The 26,996-nt window shown below is 37.8% G+C and overlaps 1 protein-coding gene across 1 annotated transcript in view; it reads left to right on the forward strand.

The window, feature by feature from the left end:
- The window catches only part of USP7 (ubiquitin specific peptidase 7), a 72,313-nt gene that overhangs the window by 25,879 nt on the left and 19,438 nt on the right, over positions 1-26,996 (forward strand). Inside the window, exons 2-12 of the mRNA XM_075105316.1 lie at positions 5,738-5,842; positions 11,630-11,828; positions 13,254-13,392; positions 14,112-14,200; positions 14,896-15,004; positions 21,102-21,232; positions 24,156-24,210; positions 24,742-24,822; positions 24,918-25,008; positions 25,827-25,909; positions 26,346-26,455. Of these exons, the coding sequence (XP_074961417.1) occupies positions 5,738-5,842; positions 11,630-11,828; positions 13,254-13,392; positions 14,112-14,200; positions 14,896-15,004; positions 21,102-21,232; positions 24,156-24,210; positions 24,742-24,822; positions 24,918-25,008; positions 25,827-25,909; positions 26,346-26,455 (1,192 nt within the window). The remainder of the gene's footprint in view (positions 1-5,737; positions 5,843-11,629; positions 11,829-13,253; positions 13,393-14,111; positions 14,201-14,895; positions 15,005-21,101; positions 21,233-24,155; positions 24,211-24,741; positions 24,823-24,917; positions 25,009-25,826; positions 25,910-26,345; positions 26,456-26,996) is intronic.

Raw genomic sequence — 26,996 nt, forward strand, 5'->3', positions numbered from 1 at the left:
TCAAGAAGTAATGTTCTTGCTTCAAGGTTTTCTGAATGAGTCTCATTAGTGTCCTCTTTGTACCACCACCACCACAGTTCGATAACTGCTTCAGAAAGCACTGCATTTACTGCTTGTTTTAGGAATTCTTCTGTTATATATTTTGATGTGCTGCCCAATAGTTACAATAGCAAAGGTCAACTCAGTGGTGAACAGGTGATATTTAATGCAGCACTTGAAATTACTGAATGTTTCTTCATGATAATTTCTAGCAATGGTAATTTTTTGTTTAAACTTGTGTGGTATTATCCATGTGAAACTGGCATTCTGCATTATGCACTGAAGAAGCAAACTTTTACAGATGTTTATTTGAAATACTGTCAGATAAATTTAAAAATATTTATTTTTAAAACTCTTTGTAAGACATTATAGTATGTTCCACTGCTGAAGGGGAGTTACACAGTGAGCGCTGAGGACCAGCAGCTCAGCGGGGCTGCCGCAGGGGGTCACTACGGGTTCTTCCGCTTTCAAGCAGTCCAGTGAGTTCTGACACTGAGGTGCTAGGTTGGACCCAGACTGCATGTTCAGCATGCAATTGATGTCCTTTGCTGCTGCTGTAATTTGACTGCTACAAGACTGACTTTGCTCATTTTTCAGCCTGACTTCATTGTTATCTTTTACCACCTTATAATTTGCTCACTAAGTCCCTATTTTCAGTGTTATTACTGCAGCTTCACTCATCCATTGGAATTCACACCCCATCCCCAATTTATCATATCTGTATATACAACTCTATATTTGAAAAACAGAAAGAAGTGTTAAAAGACCTTTTAAAAACTTCTATGAAGGCTTTGATTCTGGAATGACCGTTTAGTCCAGCAGCAGGGGAGAAAGTCTTGTGTTTTCAGCTTCTCCCCGCGGGCTCCCCCCCCTCCCCGGGCAGAACCCTGGGTATGAAGTTTGAAATGTCAAAGCGTTCAAGCTGCTGCCAGCAGTGAATGACTGTCTGACTTTTCTTCAGCCTGCTAATGCTGCCATTAGTACAACTCCCTTGTCAATTCTGGGAGAACTCTGGCAGTTCTCCGTGGAGGTCTATGCAGACCCTCTGTAGTGACATGTAAAAATCCTCAGTACTAGTGATATTCATCGTGAGGTGGTTGTACATGATAATTGTAAGCAAGTTTTTAGTATCACTGTTACTCCTCCACTGTGGTCTCTTTAACCTCAAAAGGAAACAGAGATGTTTCATAACCAGCTAGGGAGACTGCTTCAGTTTCTCCTCTGTGGCTGCTAGATCCAAAAGGTAATGACAAATGTGATAGATAATTTTTCAAAATTTGAATACTTGGTGTGATATGAGTCATGACTGAAGCCTGTGAAGTTAGTATCTCGCTGTCACCGTTGTTAAAGTAGTAGCAGTATTCTGCCATAATCTAATTGGTGCAGTAGTGGAGTTGATCTGTAGCTTTTGTTGACGTGTGACTGCAAGCACATGTGTACTGCTGAGCAACATATCCTAAATCTTGGAGAGATGAAATTCTGCAGTTGTGCCAAAAGCCCCATGATCTTGACAAAATCTTTTCTGCTTTCTCATTAATAGGGAAAAAACATAGCAAACTCTGATATTGCTTCCCTGTAGACTTGAATTATTGTGGACAGTAGAAAAATAGTGCAATGTATCTTTCAGTGGCATTGGTTTCATGTTATTAAACCATCTGAATCCATCTGAACAGCCTTTCTTTTTGAGTAGTCTTTTTTAATCACTTATGCTATTTTTATTCTGATTACTTAACAGTGCGAGTATTCAAGTATGATAATGTTGACGTCATAGTCCATAACAAGGAGATTTTTTTTATTTTAAATACTTTCTGTAAGGTCTGGCATCCCATGGAAAGATTGTAGTTTCAGAGAATTTAGGTTTTCTTCTCTTTTGTCCCCTGTCCTGTGTCGCTGCCGCCCCCCCCCCCCCCCGCCCCCCCCTTTCTTTCAGGCTTTCATCTCAACACTTTAGTGACAGACTTTATTAAATAAAGCCATGAGAAGTGTGCACCTGTGGAGTCATTTACATGTGATCCACTGATGTGTCTGTGTAAGGTGACTGACACTTCTTATGAACTTCCCAAACTACATTGTCATGCTCCAGTTTCTTTCCAGTTGCATACATCATTTGTTAGACTTCATTTCATGTCAGTGTTCATGATCTTTCAGTAAATAAGTGAAAGCTCTTGTTTTGCTCACTCATTAATATCTGAAATGCCTCTTCTAGGAAAGTCACTTAACCTCCAAACTGCAGAGACCCTCCTTAAACACTTCCAGCTGTATTGTTTGTTTGTAATGCAGTGGCATGGGTAGATAGAAAACTGTGTATAGTATTCAATGTTTCAGAAGAAATGGTCATCCCTATTCTTCATCTTGCCTTGCGTTCCTTTTTGTAATGAAAGAATAGCTACAAAGTTGTGTGTGTTGCATTTTGGGGAGGTAGAAAACAACTCAAGTGCTCATCACCGAACAGTCTGACAGTGTCTAAAATTCTTATACTGAAAGCTATATTTAATATTTTGCAGTACTATATTTAAAGAGTTAAAAATGTTCTGTATTCATAAGGTCACTTCATGCTTTGTAGTACTTTCCTAATTTATGTGGTTTATGCTAGCTTTTGGTTGATTAATAGGCTGCATCTTTAATTTATTCCAGGGATAGGATTAAAACTGGGTATTCTGGTCTAGGAACTGACAGATGACATGACTGGGGTGATGTTGACACACTGTAGTTTAAGCTGCATTAAAGACAGCAGTGCATTAAGTAGTATGTTTGGTAGGAATGTTCTCCTGGCCAGTGTGGGCAGGTGTTTTTTTTTTTCTTGATCCTGTATTTGAATAAGTCTTTGGCATTGTTCTGCTGGAGGCAAAGGAAAACAAGTTTCTTAATTAAATCTTGGTATGATTTGACAATTCTTTCCTCTGAGCTCTTAAGGGCAACAGAGGAAAACATAAATTACTGGTTGTCAGTGCTATAGTTGAAAATAAATTTTGTCATACCGCTTGCTAGCCAATCTGTTGAAAAAGGACTGTGTCTTACTTGTGCAAAGTATTTACTGTAACAGTTGAATTTTATTAGAAGTTAAAAATTACCTTTATTCACAGAAGCCAAAAACATTCACTGGTGTTGTCAGGGTTCCATACCTGAAAGCTGTGTTACAAAATATGTGCCAATATATGTCAGAAAAAGCAGCAGTGGCCTACATCATGATTCAGTTTATCTTACTGCTAATAATATCTCTCAGAAGCTGCCTCTGTTTCACCTTTTAAGTTGATCACTTTTGCTATGATCTCTTCTGCATTTTCTGCCTCCTCTCTGCTAACCACTCATAGACGTAGAACAGGGTCTTAAAGAAAGCTTTTTATTTTCTTAGTTAAGGACAGTTCTTTCCCCATAAAATACAGTATCAACATTTACATCCTCTGTTAAAAGAATATTTTGGATGAGCTTTTGGTGAAGAACTGACTATTCCTCAGGTGTTTGCCTCAGTTTATTTCTAGTTACTAAGTTGCCTTGATGATAACTTTAAAGGTAATATAAATCCTAGTATTTATTTGGAGTAAGCAATGATTGCATTGCTGTAGGCATGCTGTATGCTTCCATGTAGAAGTGACCCAGAGGACAGCTTCTTTGTTAGACTATCACTGTGCTGTTAGAAGAGGGGGTAAAAAAAAAAAAAGGCAAGCTGTGGAAATAAACTTAGTGATCTTTCCATCTTACTCTTATTTTTGTCACTTTTCCCATTCTTGAGTTGCAGCAGTTCAAACCTGTCCTCCCCCCCACCCCCCTTTTTGTTCTAATCAAATTCTGTTTATTTTAACTTGCAGTTCTGCAGCGCTGCCGGTGCTGATGGCTGCTAGCAGAGGCTTCTAGCAGTGTCGCTCAGGAGCCAATCCTCTGCAAACCTTTTTCTAATAAAATAAAAACTTTAAATCATACTTGGTTTTGCTTTTGTACTAATAATGAGAAATGGGAAATGTGTGCGCTTTATTGTGGGTGCCGTATACTATATGTTTCAGCATACACATTTCACTCACGCCTCAGTGAGGTTTGCTGCATCTAAGTAAGTTTCTGAAAGCCGTGTTTGAGTGTTAAGTTTATGAGGTTTTGTAGCTCTAATCCAGAAGTAAGTCTCTGACGTGATCCGTTTCTGTTCATGCTCAGGGCAGAGGTTACTAGTTCTGTGGATTTATTAGAAGAGTAAATAATCAGAATAGGAAGGCCGGTTGTGAAAGTATCTTTTCTTGTGTGCTGTGAAGTGGAATGAGGCTGCAAAAGCGTGTTGTGCGCACTTCAGCCTGCTGTGAGGGGAGGGAAGCCTCTGAAGCAACTGCCGGCTGCTCCTGTTTCCTTCTCACGTGGCTTTCCGTAGCTTTGGCCTTAGTTCCCTGGGTTTTACAAGGCTCCGGTGAGCATCACGCGGTGATTGCCATAGCTCGGCGGACTTCTTGTCCCGCGTGCTTGCCCACCGTGCGTGGGAGGAAGCCAGCTGCGTTCAGACAGTAGCAGAGCGCCTGCGGGGCTGGTTGGTTCTGCTCAGCCCTCCTGGCAGGCAGCCGGGCCTCCCCACCTCCCCGGCCCCCGGGCCCCCGGGCGGGGGGCGCGGGGCGGCCCGGCGGCGGGGCGGCTCTGTCCAGGGTGCTGACGGGGCGCGCCGGGGACGAGCTCGCCGTGTTCCTCTAGGGAACAGCTTGCTTCCGGTAGGACAGGCTACCCGCGTCCCGCGCCGCCCACGCAGTCGGTAACTGGTGTGTAGCTTTTGGGTATAAAACTGTTCTTAGGTGCAGAAATCGGTGACTTCTGGGGGTTTGGGGTGTAGTTAATGCAAGTTAATAGCAGGACTGGTGCATCAAAGAGAAACTTACCAGGCGCTTTAAAGAGTCTGTAAAGTAGTGCTTGTCCTTGAGATGGTTGCAAGGGGTTATAGGTTTTACAGTTTGATTATAAAACCCAGTTTATTCAAGAATATATGTGCTTCCCTGTAGTCGTGCTGAAATGATCCATTAGCTTTTTATGTGCAAGCAATGGAAGGCGGTGGTGTCCAGCTGTTGGATACATCAGGAAATTGCTTTCTTTCAATCAGACCAATGCAGCTTTAAAATAGTGGGGTTTTATTTCATGGAGTTGTTTTGTATCTCTTGTGGCATTTACATATGTTTTAAACAGTTGCTGTAGCAAAACCTAATAGCAATGATAGCTAGAAACTGGAAAAATTTACCTCTAAAATGTTCCTGGGATGGTAAGGGATTTCCTTTCCAGTTTTTCCCAAGTAAGATTTAAATCTTAACATTACCTTTGATTAAATGTTCAGGGCTTTTTTTTTTTTAAAAAGCACTAACACTGAAGAAGTCTTAAATTCTTAATTTAAGAAGTCTGCTTTTAGAATCTTGTATCTGTGTAAAAATGTGGAATGCCAGAAAAAGTAATTTTAAAGTTTTTATTTAATGAGATTTGATTATGAGATGCTGACTGTAAGGCCATTTGGAAACTTAAGAATCAATTTATATTTTTTGTGTTTGTATTCTGCATTAGTGTGGACTTTTTGCTTCATCCATAAGTATTCATCCACTCAAGGAATTTTAGATAGACACATACCAGTACAATTGTTGTGCTATAATTAATGTAGATACTGTTTTGCACAAAACTGTGCCATTTGTGTCTCATAAGCGCTGAGACAGAAATGTTAATATAGCTGATGATTTTTTTTTTCTTGTGTTAGCTGGAGATACAGATGATCCTCCAAGAATTACTCAAAATCCTGTCATTAATGGGAATGTAGCAATGGCTGATGGACATAACAACACTGAAGAAGATATGGAAGATGGTAAGTAAATATTTGACAAAAACATATGCTGCTTTGGCTTCTTTATTTTTGAGTTTTGAGGGCAAAATGGTCCATGTCTTATCTCTGTCCTCTGAACTGCAGCTCATTAAAAAATGAAACCCACTGTAGTTGACTGCTTGTTTTCTGTATAGGCATCCTTTCAGAATAGCTATACGATAGGATTAGACATCTGAGGGCTTGGGGTTTTATTCTTACTCTTTCTAGATATTCATTTAAAATTTGCTGAAACTAATACTGTCTATTGTTATATTTTGTGATATGTCCCTTTAAATGTACTGCAGCTGGTGCTTTGCTGAATAGTAATTTTGTCAGTTATGCATTTTGTTCAGGACACTTAGAATCTTTATCTGTCCTACCCTGTTGTCAGGTGGCAGCTGTGGTTAGTTTTTGTCTTTGTACGTAAGTCAGTGGTAACGATTCTGTTGAGGAACATTTTATTTCCCCCCAACCCTGATGCCCTTTACTTGCAAATGCAAAAGAAGTAGTATGTATTGATATCCTGTTAATAAAAGGGGACATGTGTTTGAAATCTTTTTTTGGTCTATTAAATGAAAATAAGGGTGTGCAGCTTTTTTCTGTTAGAAGAAAAAATAATTTTTAAGTAGATGTGCCTGGGCTTATTTAAAGAAAGATAATGAGTTTGTAAGTCACTTAAGTCTGTTAACGTTTAGTGAGGAAAATGTAGAATGATGTTTCTTTTCTTAGGAGAGGATATGGGGTGGGACTGCTCTCATTCTGAAGAACTAAATAAAATCTAATTGGGAGAACGGAGACAAAATATGAGTAGGATTTGTTCCCCTCTGGTTCCTTATTTCATGCTGTCTTGTGAGAGTAAATTCAGGACTAGGTTTAAGCATTTATTTAGATTTGTGCAAAATGTTGAGTGATTTTGTTTTGTTTTGTTCGAGGAAAGCCAGAGTTTGAGGCTGAAGGTCAAAAAAGTGCTTACTTTCATGTATTCAAGGAACATATAATAGAATACTGATGGAAAGTAGTAATGTTCCATGAAGAAAATACGGTTTAAATTCAGGACAGAAGCATCTCATGGTTGAATTGCTTCTGTATTGTGGGCAAAGATAAAGTTTTCTATGATCAGATTCTTGTAATAAAGTAGAAATAAGGTCTGCTTAGCTTATGAATTTTTTGGTCTGATTGCCTGATCTCATTGAGGGGCTTTGATTTCTTGCTCAGAGTAAGTAGCCAAGACTGAAATAGGGAATTCTGTTTTTATCAAAGTCAAGTTGCCTGTTACAAAAGTTGTCAAATGTCAGTATTTGGAGAGGGTGCCAAGAGAAGATCACATGGGCTGACATCAGCTGGCAAGGACACCTCTGCTGAACTTCTGTTTTCAGTAACGATGTTTATAGGTAGAAAGCCTGGTAGTGTTTGCTATCAATACAGCCAGTAGATAGTAAAAAAAATTTTCCAGAAGTTGGTCTGTATATACTTGCACAAATTAATCAAAAGGGATTTAAGCTGGAGAAACAGCTGATGAAACCCAAGCCATATTGAGGATGGCAAGTAATCACATGTACACCTCTTCATTCAGAACAACATTGACTTTTTGACCAAAAAGTGTCTGTAAAACAGTTTCTGTCATTTATCAAATATTTGACTCATCTCAGAGAACTGGATATGAAGGTGTCACAGTAGGGATAAGCATCTGAAGGTATTCGGCAAAAGGCTTGTGAAGGCTTCTGTGTTGATGTCTTTTTGGACTTTCAGTATCATCAGGAGCTTTGGTCCACTCTGCTGTAGGGCATCATTCAGGGTTAAAATGTGATTATTGAGCAATACACTAATAGTTTGTCATTATCATATTTGAATAAGGAGTGTCTGGCTACACTGTGGTGCTCTTATAGCTCTGTGTTGACACAGATAGAAAATAGTGTTATTGCAAAATGTTATAATTGGAAAAACATTCCTGAAGACTTGCATCACCTAAGTGGATGATGCCTCTTTTCCAAGTCTTGTAAATCAGATTAATTGCTTGCTGTTGCATTATTTACACATCAGTGCAATTGCTGTCTTGCTGTTTGTTCTCTTCCTATCCTGGTTTGCAGCATGTTGTACTTGTATAATGGACAGCTTGGAGATTCACAGAATAGGGAAAAAATGGAGGGAGACATTGTCCTCTTTGATAAACATGCTCTGTTTTCCATTGCTGTTATTCATAGCAAGTGGGATCACTCTGAGCTGATAAAGAATGCATGAAGAGAATTCAGATAAGTCTTCAGTGAAAATCTTAATGAGTTTAATGGTTCCTGCTAAAGAGGTGAAGAGTAGGATAAAGGGTTGATGCTTCCAGCTGGATCATAGAAACCATATTTCTGGTGAATTTCTGAGTTCACAAAACTTTTGAGGTGATTTTATTCTTCCACCTTAGCATAAAATTACTGATAAGGCGGGGCGGGGGGGGGGGGGAGGGGAAGGGGAAGGTGCAGCTCTCATGCACTTTGCCAGGCTTTTAACCACAGGCGTTGTGAAGAACATGTGATGCAGCAGTGGACCACCAACAGGACTTTCAGATAAGGCTGTGTTTTCCCAAGTGGTTTGACTAGAACCTGTTGCTATGTATGATGTCTTAGCAATTAAAAAGAACCAGCTGAAGGAATGTGCTATGCTCTGTACCGAGAATGACTCAATGAAGCAAGCTTTGTGAGCTGGATTAGCAGCTTCTGCAAATAAAATAAAAAATAATAAAAACAAGGTTCTGATCAAATTTTGTTTGCAAGTGCATCAGTATTTGAAACAGCATGTAGAATAAATTCCCTTAGAAGTTAAAGTTCAAACAGAAGGTCCCTAGCTAAACATAAACTCACAGCTTTGCAATTACCTACTGAAGTCTCATTTCTGTGAAAAATTGCAGAGGCTAGGAGGCTCTTAGAAGCATCAGTCTTAGCCATATGCTAGTATTGCATGTTGTATTTGGATCATTATTAAAATATTAATAGATTATTCTGCCAGTTTCTCCATTAATAATTCAGGTTCAGAATATTTTAATAACCTCAATGTACTTTAAAGTTAGCAACATTTACCAAAAGAATAAAGAAACCTGCTTTTCCTAAAGGTATAAACACTTAAATATGTACTTCAGTCTTAAAATGGATCACGTTCTGTATTTGGATCTCTGATTTGAAGGATCTTCGTTGTATCAAGGTGCTAAATGTGATGTTCATCTCGTCCGTGGGAAAAAAAAGAAATTTCCATATAATGGATATAATCAGTTGCATGTAATTTCACCAAGCATTGTCAGCTGGGTCTGTTCTTTTTACCCTGTGTTCAGGATCATGTGTCATATTTGTAGCTCGGGGTTTTATAGTCTTATTTGCCAGTCACTACTAAATTATCCTGCTGCCAATTGCAGTCTTCTCTGGGAAACTGGTGGACACGTTTCTGATAGTGAAAAAAGGTTTTATTTATTTATTTGCTCAGAAGACTCATCAAACTTACTATTTACGCTTTGTTTTTAAATATAATGCACGTTTTAATAGATTACACTTGCTAAAAAGATGGACTTTATGGAAGGAAAGTAAAGTTGTTATTTCAGGGGATTGTGTTTTGTATTTTTAAAGAACCTTCTATTTTAGGATTGACCCTTGTTATGAGGCTGCGTTTTTGTGGAGTAGTTACCGGTGATTGTTCAAATATTTTACTGAGAAGAGTACCCTTCCCTGGTGAGCTCTCGTGCACAGGCTTTCCTGAAAAGAAATCAAGAAATACAGGCAAACTTTCTCTGAAGCATCTGCAGATGCTGCGTGGGCTGCCTTTTTTAGCTGACGGCGTAGCAGCGCTGTTGCATCCTTGTGCTGAAGTGCTCTGAAAGCTGCATCAAAGGAGGCAGAAAGCAAACTTGGTCGGCTCATTTTTCGGAAGCTTAGACTAAGCCCAGAAGTACTGATCTTGGTTGTGAATAGGGAGGCGTACTTGAGCTGGTCTGAGATACATGTGACGCAAGTCTGATTTTTAGATTGTTAACTGTGTTAAGGATTTTTTTGATTCTGCCTGCATATCAAATTTGAGAGCGTACAGTTCCTTTGGCTGCAGCCTGTCTGACTCTTGGGTGTAGAAGACCAGCTCTCTACTCTCAACGAGCAGTGAGTAGGTAAAATGGGTAGGGAACAGTTTTTAAGCAGGTGGAAGGCTGCTGGTTAGCTCCACTTACATGTAGGGAAAAAGAGGAGAAAATAATCCTTTGAACTCTTCTGTTACTGAGGAAGCTGGCAGCACAGGGTAATGCAAAGGTCATTGCAGGTATAGAGGAGAGAGGAAGCTGATTTCTGCTTTCAAGAGGTAATTGGGAATGCTTAGGGCTGTCAGGCCACACACAAAGATCTGTGTTGCCAAGATTAATATCAGAAGTAGGACAACTGCTTGAAAAGGAAACCATTTTGCGAGGGAGAAGAATGAAATCTGGGAAAGCTCCCCAGCAGTTGTGGACAAAACTTGTTAATTTTCTGTATTGAAGTGTATGATCTTTACAATGTTGCATGTTGTAATCAAGAGAGTTTTTTTTTTAAGTATGCTAGCAAGCAGGGCTCGCCTGTTTGTGTTTTTGTGTCTCTGGCACCATGCAAAGCTTTCAGAATGAACTACTGCTTTTTATGTACAGTATCTGTATACTGTGCATCTTGTCACGTAATTTCATGATCTGATATATGGCTTGGTGTCATTGTACCTCGGTGCTTTTGATTTTTGGGTGTCACCGCATATGTGACGTATCAGCTTCAGTTCTGCATTGCCCATGGGTGGTGTGAGAATAGCGGTCTGCTGCCTTGCATGCTGCTCAAACGTACTTACACCCAGCAGCAAATCTTTCCATGTTACACAGGTGTTAAGCTGGAACTACAGAAAAAGAGGGGATTGTCTTGCACATACTCGCTACTTCAACCCTGCCCTGTAAAATTGCTGGGATAAGTTGCAGGTTTTTCCTCCCTGTATGCAATATGAGGCATGTCACAGTAGAGCCCAGTCTTGTGCCTTCCTGAAGCTGTCGCAGTCTCCAGCACCCTGTTATAGTTGTGTACAACAGCAACAGAACAGATTGTGGTATATGAAGAAATGGGGATGTGGGAAGAAGGCAAAAATAGTTCAATTGTGTGTGTCAAAATAAGCTATTAAAAAAAACACCAAACCCAGAGTCTCATTTAACTTTGTTTTAGAGAACTAAAAATCCCTAAAATTGTCATATAACATAAAGAATACAGGACCCTGCTCTTGAGCAATTCTTCAGCAAACTGGTATGAGATTTTTAAAAAAACCCAATGACCAGCAATGGGGTTCATCTGTTTTGAAAAGATACTGTTGCAAGCAGAAAACAACTAAATGGTGACTTGGTATTAATAGGGGCAGTTGAACAGATTGTGAAAATCCTTTGCACGTCCTGGTTCATGCAAGCAGCTAACTTAAACTGGCTGTTAAGATACTACACAGCGTAGAAGAGTTAGAGTGGGCTGTGATTTATGTTGTAAAGCATTTGATGTCTTTGTCTTGCTGTGCCTGTTGCTTTAGAGGAAAACTTGAGTGGTGGCAAATTCTAGTGCTAAAGGTATACAAAAGGAATGCGTCTTTCAGTGCTCTGTTTTCCTGAATGGTGTTGCAGTGTTTTTCAAAATTAAAAAAAATTGAATCTTCACTAGCTAAGGAGTTCAGTGCCTCTCAGGGTTTGGTGTTCTGTGGTTGCTTCCAATATCCCACTACATAAAACATGCTCATGTTGCATAATAAGAACATTAGGTTTTTCAGATAATTGTGTGTGTGTTACAGATACAAGTTGGCGATCAGAAGCAACATTTCAGTTTACAGTCGAACGCTTCAACAGATTAAGTGAGTCAGTTCTCAGTCCTCCTTGCTTTGTACGGAATTTGCCATGGAAGATCATGGTTATGCCACGACTCTACCCGGACAGACCACACCAAAAAAGCGTAGGATTCTTCCTTCAATGCAATGCTGAATCTGATTCCACGTAAGACCCTTCTAACTATTGTACAAGTCCTCATTTGTTACTAGTAAATCTGTATTGCAAGAAATACAAACATGTAAGAAAATTATTTTATCTAACTTTCTGCAAGAGGAAAGAATTCTTGCAAGGGTTTGAGTCCCCCTTTCCCCCCACCTTTCTAAATCCCAAAGAATAAGAGTAATCCTCTCTTCAGGAGGAGTGAAAAGTAGCATGTGTAGCTACATGTCTGTGGTAGAATTTAGATATATTTCTGTTTGATTGCCAGAGAGAAGTATTTGACTAACAGTTTTCTTGGTGTGGGAAAAGTTTGGGGTTTGTTTCAAATTGAAGTGGAGCTTCTCTAACCCTGCTGAGCTATAAATCCTGCCCTGTAAAGCATGTGAGTAGGTAACTGCTAGCAACTGAGGCAGAGTGGTGTATGAGGTAGTCATCTCCTTAAACGGAGTTCATTGCTCATCAAGCGAGATATGAATGTGTACTTGTCCAAATAAAAATTGGCTATCTTTGACTGCTTTTGTAAATAACAGGGAAATTAAAAAATGTAAATACAAGTTTCTGGGGCATTACTGCAGCTTATCCAGCTAGACTGCAGACCCTTCATAGATACTCTTTCCAGCAGAGTAACTCCATTCTTGCCCCAAATCTCACACAACTTATAGTTCGCTCTGAATAATAAGCTGCTCTTTTCTGTCGTTTTTGTAATCTAAAAGGTGAGTGCTCAGTGCAGAAGGTAAAGAAGAAAGTGACTAGTATTAACCAGACACAGGAGAAGTGGTTCACACACAAGTAGTTACAGAAAAAGGATACTATAATCTTCAAAAGTATCAACCAAAGTGCAGCTGGTGGAGCTAAGCAAGCAGTATTGCTACTGCATGAGAGAGTGACAAGACCTTGTCTGAACTGATATTCAGCCTGATCGTCTTACACAAGTGGATGAATTTGAACAGTAATGGTTGTAAAGAAGTGCTGCTGAGAAAGTTAGAGTGTTAGGGAGTTTGTCTTCTTGGAGGAAGGGTAGAACCACCTCCTCCTCTCCTTAGCCAAAGGCTGAGTTATCACACTCTGGAGACACTGAGGCTGCTTTGAATTTGCTTACTCATCTACACTGAAGTAGATTAGAAAGAGCTCACCTTAGAGAGCAGTTAGCTTCCTAAACCACTGTTACCTGCAATTGCCCCACATTACTTTCCTAACAACAGTGTTGCCTTAAGAAAATCTCCATTCCAGCTTCACATTAATGATGTGGCTTCAGAAAGTCCCAGGGATTCATGCCCCCAATAACAATTAACCAAATCTTAACACCTAATAAGGGAAAAAAAAATCCTGTATGTGAAAGTACCTTTTGTTAGGAATTTTTGGTACCTTATTTTAATGACTATAAAAAGCTTGGTTTTGAATGCGTTTCAAATGTTTATTCTGTATTTATAGGTCATGGTCTTGTCATGCACAAGCAGTTCTCAAGATAATAAACTACAAGGATGATGAAAAATCATTCAGTCGTCGTATTAGTCACTTGTTCTTTCATAAGGAAAATGACTGGGGCTTTTCCAACTTCATGGCCTGGAGTGTAAGTAATTGGACATCTTTAATCTCTTACTAGATGGGAACAGTTTTGAACTTGTACTCCTGAATACTGAGACACTTACAGGAAAGATTTGGGACTATTTCTCGCTCCAAGATGTTACTTTTTTGCTGCCATTGCTGAAGATGTTTTTTTTCATTTTCTAACAAATTCCTGTACTTAATTATTGTAGATTGCTTTTACTTATGTTGTGATTTAAATAATCCCTCATTTTCTGTGTATCTGAATGCTTGTTTTTTGTTTTCACTATTTGATAGTCAATGTAATTCTGAAGCAGCATAAATTTTCTTGCATTTCCACGTTCTTTGTATATGTGTACAGATATCTAATGCCCTAATACTACTGCTAAGGCTTGTCTTTAATTGAGACAGCTTTTTAAGCATTTTCAAAGGTTAGGCCCTTAACTTTTCATCTGGCTGGAATATTGTCCAGAATCAGAGCCTTTGATTACAGACTCTTATTATCCACAGAGAAACAAAATAGTACTGCGAAGTCTAAAAGCCAGTAACAAGTTCCCTGTATTGAGACATTAAAAAAAGAATTGAAGTGTATTAAGCTGAAAAACAGCTTTGTTGGTGTCCTTCGATTTTTCTTCAGTTTATTATTACTGATAGCTCAGACTTGGAAATAAGTGATGTCTAACTGGATATTAGTCATGTTGCAAGATCCAGTTTTCATGTTCATGTGTCGTTCCTGTTTTACAGGAAGTTACTGATCCTGAAAAAGGCTTTATAGAAGAGGATAAAGTTACTTTTGAAGTCTATGTTCAAGCAGATGCTCCACACGGGGTGGCGTAAGTATCTTTGTTTAAAAATAAAAATTTTTATTCCAATATTTTATGTTGCTTGAGATTGTTCAAGTATTTTGTGTTATTAAGATCTGTAGCTCTTGTTAGACATTCTCACTTCATCACCTTTAATTGATGAATTCTCACATGGCAGAATTTTTCATTAGTCTCTCAGATTTTTGTATAGGTCAAGTTTCCATTTGCATTAGTCAGCATAATGTTGTGGAACTTTAACTTCTGAATGAATTGATTTGTGATTTAACATCTCTGCAAATCTAGCCTCAAAATTTTTGATCTTGCAGATAAGGGTTTCAGACAGTCAGGTGCCTCAGCTATCTAACTAGCCTCGGTTTAGAGCCTGAGTCGTTCTACTTCATGTCACTTTTAAACAAGTTGGTTGTACTGAAATGCAGACTTGCCTGTGAAAGTACAGTTCCGGGTTCCAGTATGCTTTCATAGTAAATAATTTTTCTGCCATATAGAATATTTTAAAAAACAATACCTAACAAAATCATAAAGCACTTAATTGCAAAGGCTACTGTTACTGGCAGGCAGTAGTTATGTGTAGCCTGTTCTTTGAACCTTAATAATGGGGAGCAGCTGATATCTACCAGCAGTGCTACCTTAGAACAAATACTTAGAACAATACTCTTCACTATAGTTAATGCAAAACTATCTTGTTTTTAACTACTATTTTCTAGGTGGGATTCAAAAAAGCACACAGGATATGTTGGCTTAAAGAACCAGGGAGCAACTTGTTACATGAACAGCTTGCTACAGACTTTATTTTTCACAAATCAACTACGAAAGGTAATTAATACGTGAAAGAAAAGGAGATTGCTAAGTGAAATATCCAATATGTTATAAATATAAGTGCTTCAAACAGAGCTGTCAGTTCCTTTTGCTTCCTTTGTCCTCTTAAAGAAGTTAAGACTTATATGGTGATGCACATCTTGAGGCTGAGCACAGGAAGCTTCCTTTTATAGTTCGAACATAGGATCTTGGTTTTTTGTGAAAGCACACAGAGTACCTGGTAAAGATCTGAGCTTAAGGGGTATATCTTAGACTGTCGTATGTGTTATTGTTGTTATGAATTGTTGGAATTTAAAAAAAAGCACCACAAAACAAACAAAGGATGACTCTACATCCTCGCAGATGAGAGATGAAAGTCATTTCCCTTTCTTGAAATAGTTAAAATACAGAAGTTTATTATGACTTCTTAGCTCAGAAACAGTGTGAAAAGAGAAGCATATGACCTTTGTAGTTCGTTTGTTTTGTCTTTTAATTTATATTATGCAGTTTAATTTTCTGTTATTATGATTAGCATCTTTGGAGTGATGGGAAGCGTTATAATTTCAGTAGTTTAAACAATTTTATATTCGCTTTATTCATATGTTTTTTATTTACTGTAGATGTGATTTGTTTGCTGGAAGGAAGAACTGCTTTAAATATCAGCTTAATAAATTTCTGATCCAAACCCAGGATGAAGTATGCTAGATAATATATTGTTTAAAATGGGATGAAAACATAAGTGCTGACTTGATGTTGGGGGTGGCTATCTGGAAGAGGAGATATACTTGGGCAAAAATGTAACTTGGCACCATTTAGTTTGTTGGAGTGTCCTGTTGATCCTCACTCATCCTTCTGCACGTTCCTGTGCTTATTGTGTATCCCTTAGTGAAGAACTGTTCTGACTTCTGCTTTCTCTTGTGTGTACTAGTTCTTACGTTTCCATTAAGCTTTCTTTTCTCCAAAATTTCCCATTTCAATGTACCTTCTTTTCACTGTCTTAGATTTTGCACCATCTTACCATCATTATATCACTGTGGCCTGTAAATGTCCCAGTTGGGATTTCTTTTTCATCTTTTGCAATGTGCGGCTTACTCTGAAGCACTGGAAAAAATAGCATGTCAAACTCCAGTAGACTGTAACTGAGATCTTAGCAATGCCATGTACAAGAAATAAATACTTGCCTTGTTTTACATGATTCACCTTTTCCTTTTTTGCTAAGGTATGATTTACTCATTCAGTTTGTCATTCATTATAATGCCTGTTCTTTTTACTCAGCACTCATAATGTTTGTGCATTTTATTTTTGTGGACAAATTCATGTTGCTCCTGAAAAATGTGTTTTTCATAATAGCTACATGTAATCCAATTGAGTAGTTCCTTTCAAGACTGAGTTGTAGTCAGTAAATCAATATGTACCATGAAGTGTTCTATGAAGAAGTTCTTCTGGTGATACAGATTTGTTTCAACTAAGCTAATCTTTTCAGGCATTTCCCTGCATTTCGCTCCCAATCCCCAGATAAATACCAGCTTTTAGGGAGTGTTAATATCTGGGTGGTGACCGTATGAGAAAGTTTGATTTACTAGCTGCTAACTGCAGCTTCCTTTATGGAAATGTTACCGGACATTGGCTGAAATGCCCAATTCTCTGCTCATTCTTCAGGCTTTCAGAGCCCATACAAAGAGAACAAACTACAGCAGTAGTTTTTTAGGCAGTTTTAATACTAACTTGCTATTATTACAGATAAGGAAGAATCAGTCTCGTCTGAAAAAATTAATTTCTGCAACACTTTGTTTTCACTTTAAGCAAACTTTTTCCTCTTAAAACTGAGTAAAATACAATGTCTAGTATTCTCAGTTTGCTTATCACCATTTCCATTATTTCTGTTAATCCTCCTTACTTAGAAGAAATAGTGATTCCTATTGCTGTTATTTAGAGCTTTGTTAACAGAGAAGTTGCTGTCAAGAGTAGAGCTGGGGAAGCAATGAAGAATAGTAAAATGCAAGCACTTACCTATGGAAAGTCAGACTCTGGTGAAGCGTGGGTGAGGATTGATGGAGAGATCCTTTCTTCTTTGCTCTGTTTCCAGACAACAGATGGGAGGTTCTTGGGTATTTGAAATGAGGTCTCCCTTTATTAGCAAGCAGGTGGTTTCAGTGGTAGGGAATAAAAGCAAAGGAACTTGCCCTTCAGAGCGTATCTTATTGTCTGTTTGTGATAAATGCATGCTTAAGTATAGTCCACCCACGCAAGGGATGGTGGTAACTTCCTAAATAGGTCCAGGTTTGATCTTGGACCACGTTACATGAGTCTTTGTGTCTGCCATCAGTGCTTGCAGCCAGTCAGTACTCCGGGCTGCATCCAGTCCATTTTAAAACTCCTTTGCTGCTTCCCTTAAAAAATTCCCTACAATTCATGAGAATGCTGCAGAATGCTTATATAACTATGCTAAAGTCATAAATACTGGTCCAGTACATTTCTCCCTGATCTGGCTCTCCTTGATTTATCTAATACATCTTACCTTACCTTGGAATTTCATACACAGTATTTCCTTCCCTGCTTCAAGTAATTGCCTTGACTTTAAGCAGTGTGTTCAGGCTTATCTGTAGCATTCTTTTACCATGTAAATATCTAAAATTTTTCTCATATCACTTGTGTCTGTTGCTTATAGCTGTTGCCTATACCTGTCTCTGTCATTTTTTTGTGCTCATTTCCTGAGGGAACTTCTCAGGTGTTAAATTAGAGATTCTGCTTTTTTCAAATGGATCAAAATGCCTCACTCCTTCAACTTGAGGCCAAGCTTTCAGAGTTTGGGAGTGTAAGGCATAAAAATAAAGCTTTGTAGAGGATTATATTTGAAAAGTGTTTGTTTTAGCTTGGAGAAACACTTAAGCTTTGAGAAATGGGCTTCAATCATACTTACATACACAAACAGAAGGAGAAAGGCTATGTGTGAAATGTTTAGTTTGTGTAACACATTTAGAATTTCCAAAGAAATAAAACTGTGTTTTTATTCAATGGCAGCTGGAATGTAGTCAATATAAACAAAAGGTAAATTATTATTTTAATGTTACTTGGGAGATGTAGGAAAGGAATTAACTGTCCAGATGGTGTATGAGGAAATGAAATAGGAACTGAATGGAAAGGATTGCGTTTTGATCAGTTATCAAGGTATTCTGAACTCCCATTTATACCTCTTCAATGGAGGGAGGTGGCCGTAGTGAAAACTACTAGGTTGACTTCTAGCCTGCTGTAGTGTCATCTTGGTTTCTTATAAAGAATATTTAGCATTTGGAAATTTATTATTTATAAATCTATACAAAAAGTTTTATGAAAATGTATCAGCACTGACTATAGTTGAATTTTTTCATTACTTAATTTTTCATATCTTACTTCTATCTGTAAACATAGCAAGTAACTTACTATATTTTTGGTTTTTAAAAAAAAATTTACAAGGTGTTAAAAACAATGAATAAGGGCTGATTATAAAGATTTGGAAGGCTTGGTCATTCAAATATTTCCTGTTTCTACCCTTAGCCAGTGAAGACCAGCTCATAAAAGGGTTCATAAACCAGGGGCAAGGAGAGGTTAAGTTGACTCTGCAAGATGCTGACTCATTTTGATGTTCATATTTTAAAGCAAACAAAACCTTTTGCTTGTAAAATCAAAGGTATAATTCTAGCTTATTAATATTTGAATTGGAGTTTGCCCAGATCAGCATGGTTAACTGTAACTCTGCATGTGAATATTAAAAATAGAGAAGTAACTGAAAATAATTTTCTTTATTAGCTTATTAGAATTGTTTTGAAATTTTGTGTGCTGATCTTAGGAAAGAAATTTTCACAGTCAGGGTGGTCCACCTTTACAATACTATGTGTGGAGAGCTTGTGGGATCTCCATCCTGGAGGTGCTCAGAACTCAACAGGTTGTGACCCTGAGCAACTGGACTCAACTTTGAACTTGGTGCCTCTATGAGCAGGACTGGAGTTGAGAACCTACAACATTTTCTTCCAGACTACATCACTATAAGCTCTAAACTCTGAAAGCAATGCTTAGCTCATTAAAAAAGTTGCTGAAGAAGCTGCGTGAGAAAATTCTGTGTTTTGTTCTCTTAATTTTTCCACATATTTAGCCTAATGTATTGCCAAAAATAATGGCATGAAGGACTATTGAGTTTCAACAGTTGAAACTTGTTGCTGATGATGAAATTGAAGATGCTATTTTCTTCACTTTATGAAATCAGAGAAAGTGGTTTAAGCAAATTTTAAAAATAAAGCAGAGCAAAGAAAATTTTTTTGTTGCCATTAGGGTGGGGCTAGACTGTTCTTAAAATTATATAAATATAGTAAGGGTTCTGCTGGCTGTCCTTCAACAAACAGTTGATGATAAACCTGAGCTGATTTCTGTTCATGTTTTCCCTTTTATCTGCAAAAATAGTGCTATTAATGATGTAGCTCAAAACTACCTAGAAACATAAAATTTGGAGGCTACTAGTGTTCAGTCGTGATTCTGCTTTATATCATCTCTGTTTACTGTTAAATTTTGGAAATTAAAGGATAAAGTCATGTGAACTATCATAATGCTTTACAGTTGCATAATTAACCAGTGGTTTTCTGTCTGAATATAAGGGATTCTCTTTCTTTATGAAACTGTTCGATATTTCAGTAAAACTGTTTCTTTTTATTTCATCTTACTATAGCTATTTTGCTGATAGTTCCTCATATTATTTTTCTAAGTGTTTATGTTTCTGTACTTCTCAAAAATCATTTTATGGGTATTCAGAATTAGAATAGGAAATTTGTCCTGCCAAATTCTGAAGAACTTTTTCCACCATTTTTCTTTGTTCCTTTCTTTTTTGATATTCCCTTCTGTTGTTTTTGTATCAACCGTATCTGTATTTAACCTCCACCTCATCTGGTTCCCACCACCTCTGTATTGAGCATCATACAACAACGAATGTGTTTCCCCAACAGTTCAGCTATGCAGAAGGACCAACCTTGCCCCATATACAGGGAACTGAAGTAGATAAGTCAGAGGTACCAGACATCTCTGAACTCTAGGCTGATGCAGAAACTGAGTGGGAACTATTGACATGTGGTTCAGTGCTTCATTTGCAGAAACATATCATTCCCTGTTGTTTCACAGGCAAAAGTTCAGCTGGCAATTTTTCTATTTCTTACCAGGTTATTTTCCGGTATGCTACTTAATATTGGAGTATTTATTTTTTAATGTGTTATTACCTGATCTCCTTCCAGAGTTGTCTATGTTTTCTTTTTTCATTCATGCTTTCTAAATGAGCATCTCCCTGTAAATACCTTTTCTTTGCTGTTACTTTTCCCTAGATATATTAGTGTACCCTTTTAAAAAGTAAATCTCATTTCAGTGCCTATGGAACTCTCCTAATCCCTGTTTGGTCTGTTTGTGTAATTTATCTGTTCTCAATCCTTCCCAGATCAGTATAATCAGTGAATTGAATTGTTAAGCTGTTTATTTGCTGGACAGCGATGATATTAAGTGGGAATGAATGTATCAGGGAATCTCAAAGCTTCCTCTGACATCCTTCTCCATGTGGACAATTCCTAGTTTTGTATACTTGTTGCCCTTTATGGTTTCATGTGGTTGGGGTTTTTTGGGAGTTTTTTTGGTTGTTGGTTCCCCCCCCGCCCCATAGGTGACAATATTCACAGATAGCCAAGCTACAGCACAAAACTGAGGTTACATTCAAAAGTCTATGGTATTGATCAGTGTATCTGGTCCTACTGTCATAACTGTGAGACATGATAAGTTGATACGGCATGATAAGTTGTTTGAAGGTGTTGAATGCTTTAGTTCATTTACTTTTCTAGGGTGGAATAAGGGAACTATTTAGATTCTTAAAGAAAAAACCCCAACCGTGAACGGAGTCTGTTGTTCACTTATTTTTAACCACTGTGCTCTAAGAAGAGCGATTCCAGACAATAAACGTATTTACACTACGGTACTGAGATTTTTTTGAGACTCTCTTGGAGTGATGATTAAATGGAGTTCTATGAAGTAAATCAATGAAGAGGGAAGAATGCATTAAACAATGAGCAATAAACTTTTCCTTAGATACTAATTGAACTAAATGCTTTTTCAGGCTGTGTACATGATGCCCACAGAAGGAGATGATTCATCCAAAAGTGTTCCTTTAGCATTGCAAAGAGTGTTTTATGAGCTGCAACATAGTGACAAACCAGTCGGAACTAAAAAGTTAACAAAATCTTTTGGGTAAGTTTCAGAAATTTATTGGGTTATTAGAGGCTTCATAAAGCTTTTCTGTAAAAAGGTTTTATTTATATCAGGCTATTTTTAGAGAGATGCTGAGAAGTCTTAATATAGCATTATGTTAATTCCTAGCTTCTCTTAGTTTACGTTGATAGTTTTTTATTTATACTCAGTACTAAAGACAGCTGAAGCAAAAGTCAGACTTTTTGGTGGAGGGGAGTGGTACACAGTCAAACAAAACTGCTGGTAGCAGGGCTATAATTTGTCTGTTACCTGAAAATTGTGTGATGTTACTTATGTAAAGTTCAGGACAAAATATGTTGTTGAAACATGTTCATGTATTGTTAATTTTCTTAAAATATGTGTCTGTTTTAAATTTAGAGAAAGAGCAACAGTTTGCATTTCCATATCGTTAGTTCTGCATTGATGACTGTTGTAACATTTTCTTATGACGTATCACAGATGCATGTATTTTTGCCTGTGCACAATTTAGAAGCATTTAATGCTGTATTCTGTTTTGTGATTTAAAGCTTAAGAGGAGTATCTGTTACATGAAGAAAAAGTGGTGGAGCGCGCGCACACACAAATTAATTCTTTGCATTTTCCTCATTCTAGCACCCTCTTTTCCTCCGTAAAACATCTACAAAAAGGCTTGCTTTTTATTTTCATTTTTGCCCAGTATCCAATTCACGGCCTTGTATTTTTTCCAGTCTGGCAGTGCTTCTTGTGAGATGGTGTTACAGAGTGTAATTTTAAATTTGGGGTATCTAGATGTAGAATTATACAATATAGCTGCATTGAGGGGGTTGCTTGGGGTTTTTTGTTTGGTTGTTGTTGGCGGTTGTGTTATTGGTTTTTGGTTTTTTTACTAGCTTGGTGTTTCACTTGGGCACAAGTTAGGACAGATTAGGATGAGTATAACCTTTAGAAGACTCCTCTTTGCATGTCATGTAAGCACGGAGTAGGATTTTATCAAAAATTGTTCTGAAAGATTGTATTTTGTGTTACTTTGTCAAGCTGTATTTGTAGACTAGTCTTTTGCAGTAATATTGACAAGCATTCTTTTATTTAAAATCAGGCTAGGAAGTTTGTACCATCTTTTTCACATAGCTGTCCTAGTGTCTGTCACGTTTGTGAGGTTTCTGATCCCGCCTCTTCTGCTAAAGCTTGTAGTAGTGCTCGGTCCTGATAAGACTCTTTGTAACCTTGCATCTTTGTAATCTTTCCCTTCCACCTTTTGGGGGAACTTTAAAATGAGATCAGTAACCTCAGTGTTGTATATTTATTGGGTTGTATCCTCTTCCTACTAGCACACTACTATTTAGTTTATCAGCCCTGCTGCTGTCCTGTTACACTGGCAAGACTTGCTGATATTGTAAATATTTCATCTTGAGTTAAGTTCCTACGTGTGTCATCTTTAGTAGTACGAAGAAATCTTTCCTGAGGGTGTTGCGGATACTTAAAACCTTGCTCTCACATACAAAATTAAAAATGTGTTCATGCCTGCCTTCATTCTTGGGACAGAATTTTTGAATATGTTTGAAGATCTGGTCTGTTTCCACCCTCCCACCCCCCATATGTCAGACTGGAGTTTCCGACCTTGTGAGACGTACCTGTATGTTGCGTAGAGCATAACTTTTTACTGCATATTGTGCGCTTCTAAATTTGGCTTCTTTCAGTAGAAAGTGGTGCTGTTGTCTGAAGGAGCCCTTTTTTTAATTCTAACATTAGTATGTAACCTTTTTCTTTGATTTTGTCCTTTAAGCTGGCTAGTGTTCAAAGCCTAGGGATTCAGGAGGTTATTTTCTATTTTTAATTATCTGATAGGTCACTTAATTCAGCTTGTTTAAGTGTGGACCCCCACACAGTTGTTTTGGCACACTTTTGGGAGTAGCATGCTGCCATGTGACAGTGGTGGTGAGTCACTGAGAAAAGAGTGGGAAGGGAAGATGAAGTTAGTATTGCTCCTGATCGCCACTGTGCTTGTTGCTTCAAGGGCTGGGGTTGAACCTCAGGCTGAAGCTAAAGCCCACAGTAAACACAGATTTTTTCATATGCTTGGGAGTGATGACTTGCAGAAAGAGTTGCCAGAGACTTAAAATTTAAAAAGCGTTCTTGAGTTTAAGTAAAGAGTTCATAGGAGAAAGTATTTAATGCTGAAACTAAAACCACGTAATGCTTCTTTTTTATTTAAGGCAGTAGTGCTGAATACCCTTGTTGAAGCGTGCCACCTTGGCTATGAGGTGTTTAGAGACTGCTCACACCCCTCCTTCCACGTGAACGTGTTTGCATGTGGACAGTTCAGGAAGCTGGATGTCTACTTGCATTCTTGGAGTTACTGTGCATCCAGGATTAACTGTTTAGATGAGCACAAAGGAGCCAGTATTTCCTATAAATCCATTTACTTCCTTTCATGTGCTGAAATAATCCCTCAATGCTACTTGACTGCACCTGAAGGGCCCTCATAGGAGCAGCAGCTAGAAGCATGCTGTGGAAACTATTCTGACAGCATTGAATTGCTCCTAGGCCTTTTCTTAAGAGGTGGTGTTTTTGTTTTGTTTTGTGAACTGAGTCTAGGTTGTAGACTGGAAGAATTCTTCTGCTAGCAACAGCCTGGCCCTGGCCTCTTCAGCTGGCTCCAGCTGCCTTCCTGGTCCCCATCCCCAGATTCATAGAGAAGGCAGGTGGGCGCAGAACGGCTGCCAAAATGTCCCACAAGTTCACTGCCCATTCTTACTGCCAAGTAAATGCTACAGAAGTAAAAAAAAACCAGAACCAAACCTATGCATCAGCCAGTACTAAATCTCAGACTCTATGTACATCTTGTTATGTATTAAATTCTTGATCTGCAAAATCACAAAAATGTCTTTTAAGCTGTAAGTTTTCTTCATAATATAGTAATTTTATATTAATTTGCCTTACAAAGGTGGGAAACTTTAGACAGCTTCATGCAACATGATGTCCAGGAGTTATGTCGAGTGGTATGTTTTCTCTATTTCTTACTGATCTGTGATGCATAATATTGTCTCTTGATATTGTGTATATTAATATAATTTAGTAACACTTCTAGTAATAGTGGCAGTGATTAAATTAGGTTTCTAAGACATAGAGTTTTTGCCTTGGTTTATTTCTCTTTTTAAAGAGTATGATTGTGGCCTTTTGTGGGTGAGGAATTTGTAAAGGATAAGGAAGGTTGAAAATAAACGGAAAGTATGCTAGTGGTCCTTGTATAGCCATGGAGAGAAATGCAGTTTTGAAGATACAAATGCGTCATTAAATTTGTGAGGTTTTCCAGACTCAGAGGAATATAGCTGGGGTAGCCCTCAGTGCAGGTTTTAAGCAGAAGAGGAGGATTTCACACACTAGAAGGGAGATGCCTGTATGAATAGGCTAACATTTGTTTTTATGTTAAGTGACTCTAGAGTTTAATCAGTGTAGTAGTCACCTGTGTGTGATGAATAAATTCAAAAACTGCAAGTTTATCCTATGTAAAAAACAATTTTTTCTTTCAGCTGCTTGATAACGTGGAAAATAAAATGAAAGGCACATGTGTAGAAGGCACTATTCCTAAATTGTTCAGAGGGAAGATGGTGGTATGTGTTTAATATTTTTATTTTGAATTTTTAATTTAAATTAACTGTTATTTGTATACATTGAAATTGTGTGTTGTTCTGGTTTTTGTTTACAGTCATATATCCAATGCAAACACGTAGACTATCGATCTGAACGAATAGAAGATTATTATGACATCCAGCTAAGTATAAAGGGAAAGAAAAATAGTAAGTGATACACTGCAATATGCACCAATCAAATATTTCAACATGTTGGACATCTTTAATGCCTGTTGATTTCAAATGGGTTTGTTGGTGCACAGCGCTTGGAAATATCCTTGCTTTAATTTCAGAAGAAAGAGTCTGATGCCTCATTGAAAAAAATTTCTGCAGAAAATGCTTTTGCTTACATTACCTTTTTTCCCTTCTCCCATTTCCCTTCCTTGCTCCTTCACTGCTAATTATCTCACTGATACCATAAAACTATGAATTTTAGGAGTTTTCCTGGTGTCATAGAAGTCCATACTGTGCCATGGTGATAACAGTAGTGTTGTCACAGTAGGTTATAATTTATAAATGAAGATGAACTTGGAGGAAATAGACTCTTATTTAGACATAACCATAGTAATAAGCAAATAAAAATGAACTAATCGGAGCAGCATAACAATGGTCCCCTATCATCACTTTACCAAGTCCTTGGCATACAAGACACAAAAAAAGGACATGTAAGAGTCCAGCAAATAGAATAATCCAGCGTGATACTTAACACTTTCAGAGTGAGAATAGGATGTTTGGCAGACGGTTGTAACTGTGTTTTTAAAATCTTTTGGTATTCTTATGTATGTCCCTACAACTTGGTGCATTTCTTGACATTCTTAAGCAATATTAAACTTTTTTTTAAGTACAGAACTATTCAAACACAAGCTGTCATGTCTTAATATGTTATTTGATTAATATGCTGTTAAGTCCCCAGGCTAGAGTAAACTTGATTTTGTTTCCTCTTTCCCTACAATTCCCCAACCTTTTTTTTTTTTTTTTTAATTTAGTTTTTGAGTCCTTCATTGACTACGTTGCAGTGGAACAGCTGGATGGTGATAACAAGTACGATGCAGGAGAACATGGCTTACAGGTATTTTTTTTTTTTTAATTGGTTTTAAATTTTATTTCTCTGTCCTTGGTAAAATAACAAAGCTATGGTAGCCAAATATTTGTTGGCAGAATATAGTAAGCATGAAATTCTTAATTGATCAAAAATGAGTTTTCTCCTCCATAGTCTCTTTTAATTTTATTTATACAGGTAACTTACTCTTAATGCAGTGAGGTATTCACATGTGTTTGTACGAATGGCTTAAATGAACTGAGTTCTTTTATGCGTTAGTGGAGTAGCTCATGGTGCAGCAGTAAGACAGTTGTTTTCCACCCCTATTCTGAACATTCTTTTGTGCACATTGTGTTGTCAAGCCTATAAAATAAAAGTCCATAGCAAGAGTGTCTGCAGGAAACAAGTATTCTGAGTTGCTAAAAATCTTGCCATTTCAACCGTGTCTTTCCTTTAAAACATCTAGGAGGCAGAGAAAGGTGTAAAGTTCCTAACATTGCCGCCAGTATTACACCTACAGCTCATGAGATTTATGTATGATCCTCAGACTGACCAAAACATCAAGATAAATGATAGGTAAGGTTTTTTTTTTCCATTGTTGAATGTGGACCTGTTAATGTATTTAATAAAAAATAATTTGCCAAAATCCTATTTTTGAATCAACTCCAAAGGCAGGTGCCTGCACTGGCACATGTTAGAAGTCCCCAAAAGGTGCACTGGTTGAATATTAAGGGTCCGAATGACAAATTGAATACCTAAATAGTCATTTGTATCTGATTTGGGTATGAAACAAGTGAATGTGTCTCTTAATGCTTTGTGGAATGTTTATTGTGCCGTGTGTGGAAAGTTGGTGTGTTCCCATAGGCTGCCACAAGAGTGAGTAGGATGAATAAGTAGTCCTATGCTTTCCCTCTATTTCCATGCCTACTCACTCTAGAGGCTGATAATTTCTCAAGGAGATACATTGTTGGTTGTAAACTAAATCTGTATTGCAGTGACTTCAGTCTCATGGAGAAGATGAGACTGCAGCAGCTGAAAAACCTTTCAAAATAATGTTCCAGTTGAGTGGTACCTGTGCTAGAAAAGCTGCATGTGCGCGCTAGCAAATAACAGGTTT

Source organism: Phalacrocorax aristotelis, chromosome 10 (assembly GCF_949628215.1).
Source record: "Phalacrocorax aristotelis chromosome 10, bGulAri2.1, whole genome shotgun sequence".
In the NCBI taxonomy this organism is placed as follows: Eukaryota; Metazoa; Chordata; class Aves; order Suliformes; family Phalacrocoracidae; genus Phalacrocorax; species Phalacrocorax aristotelis.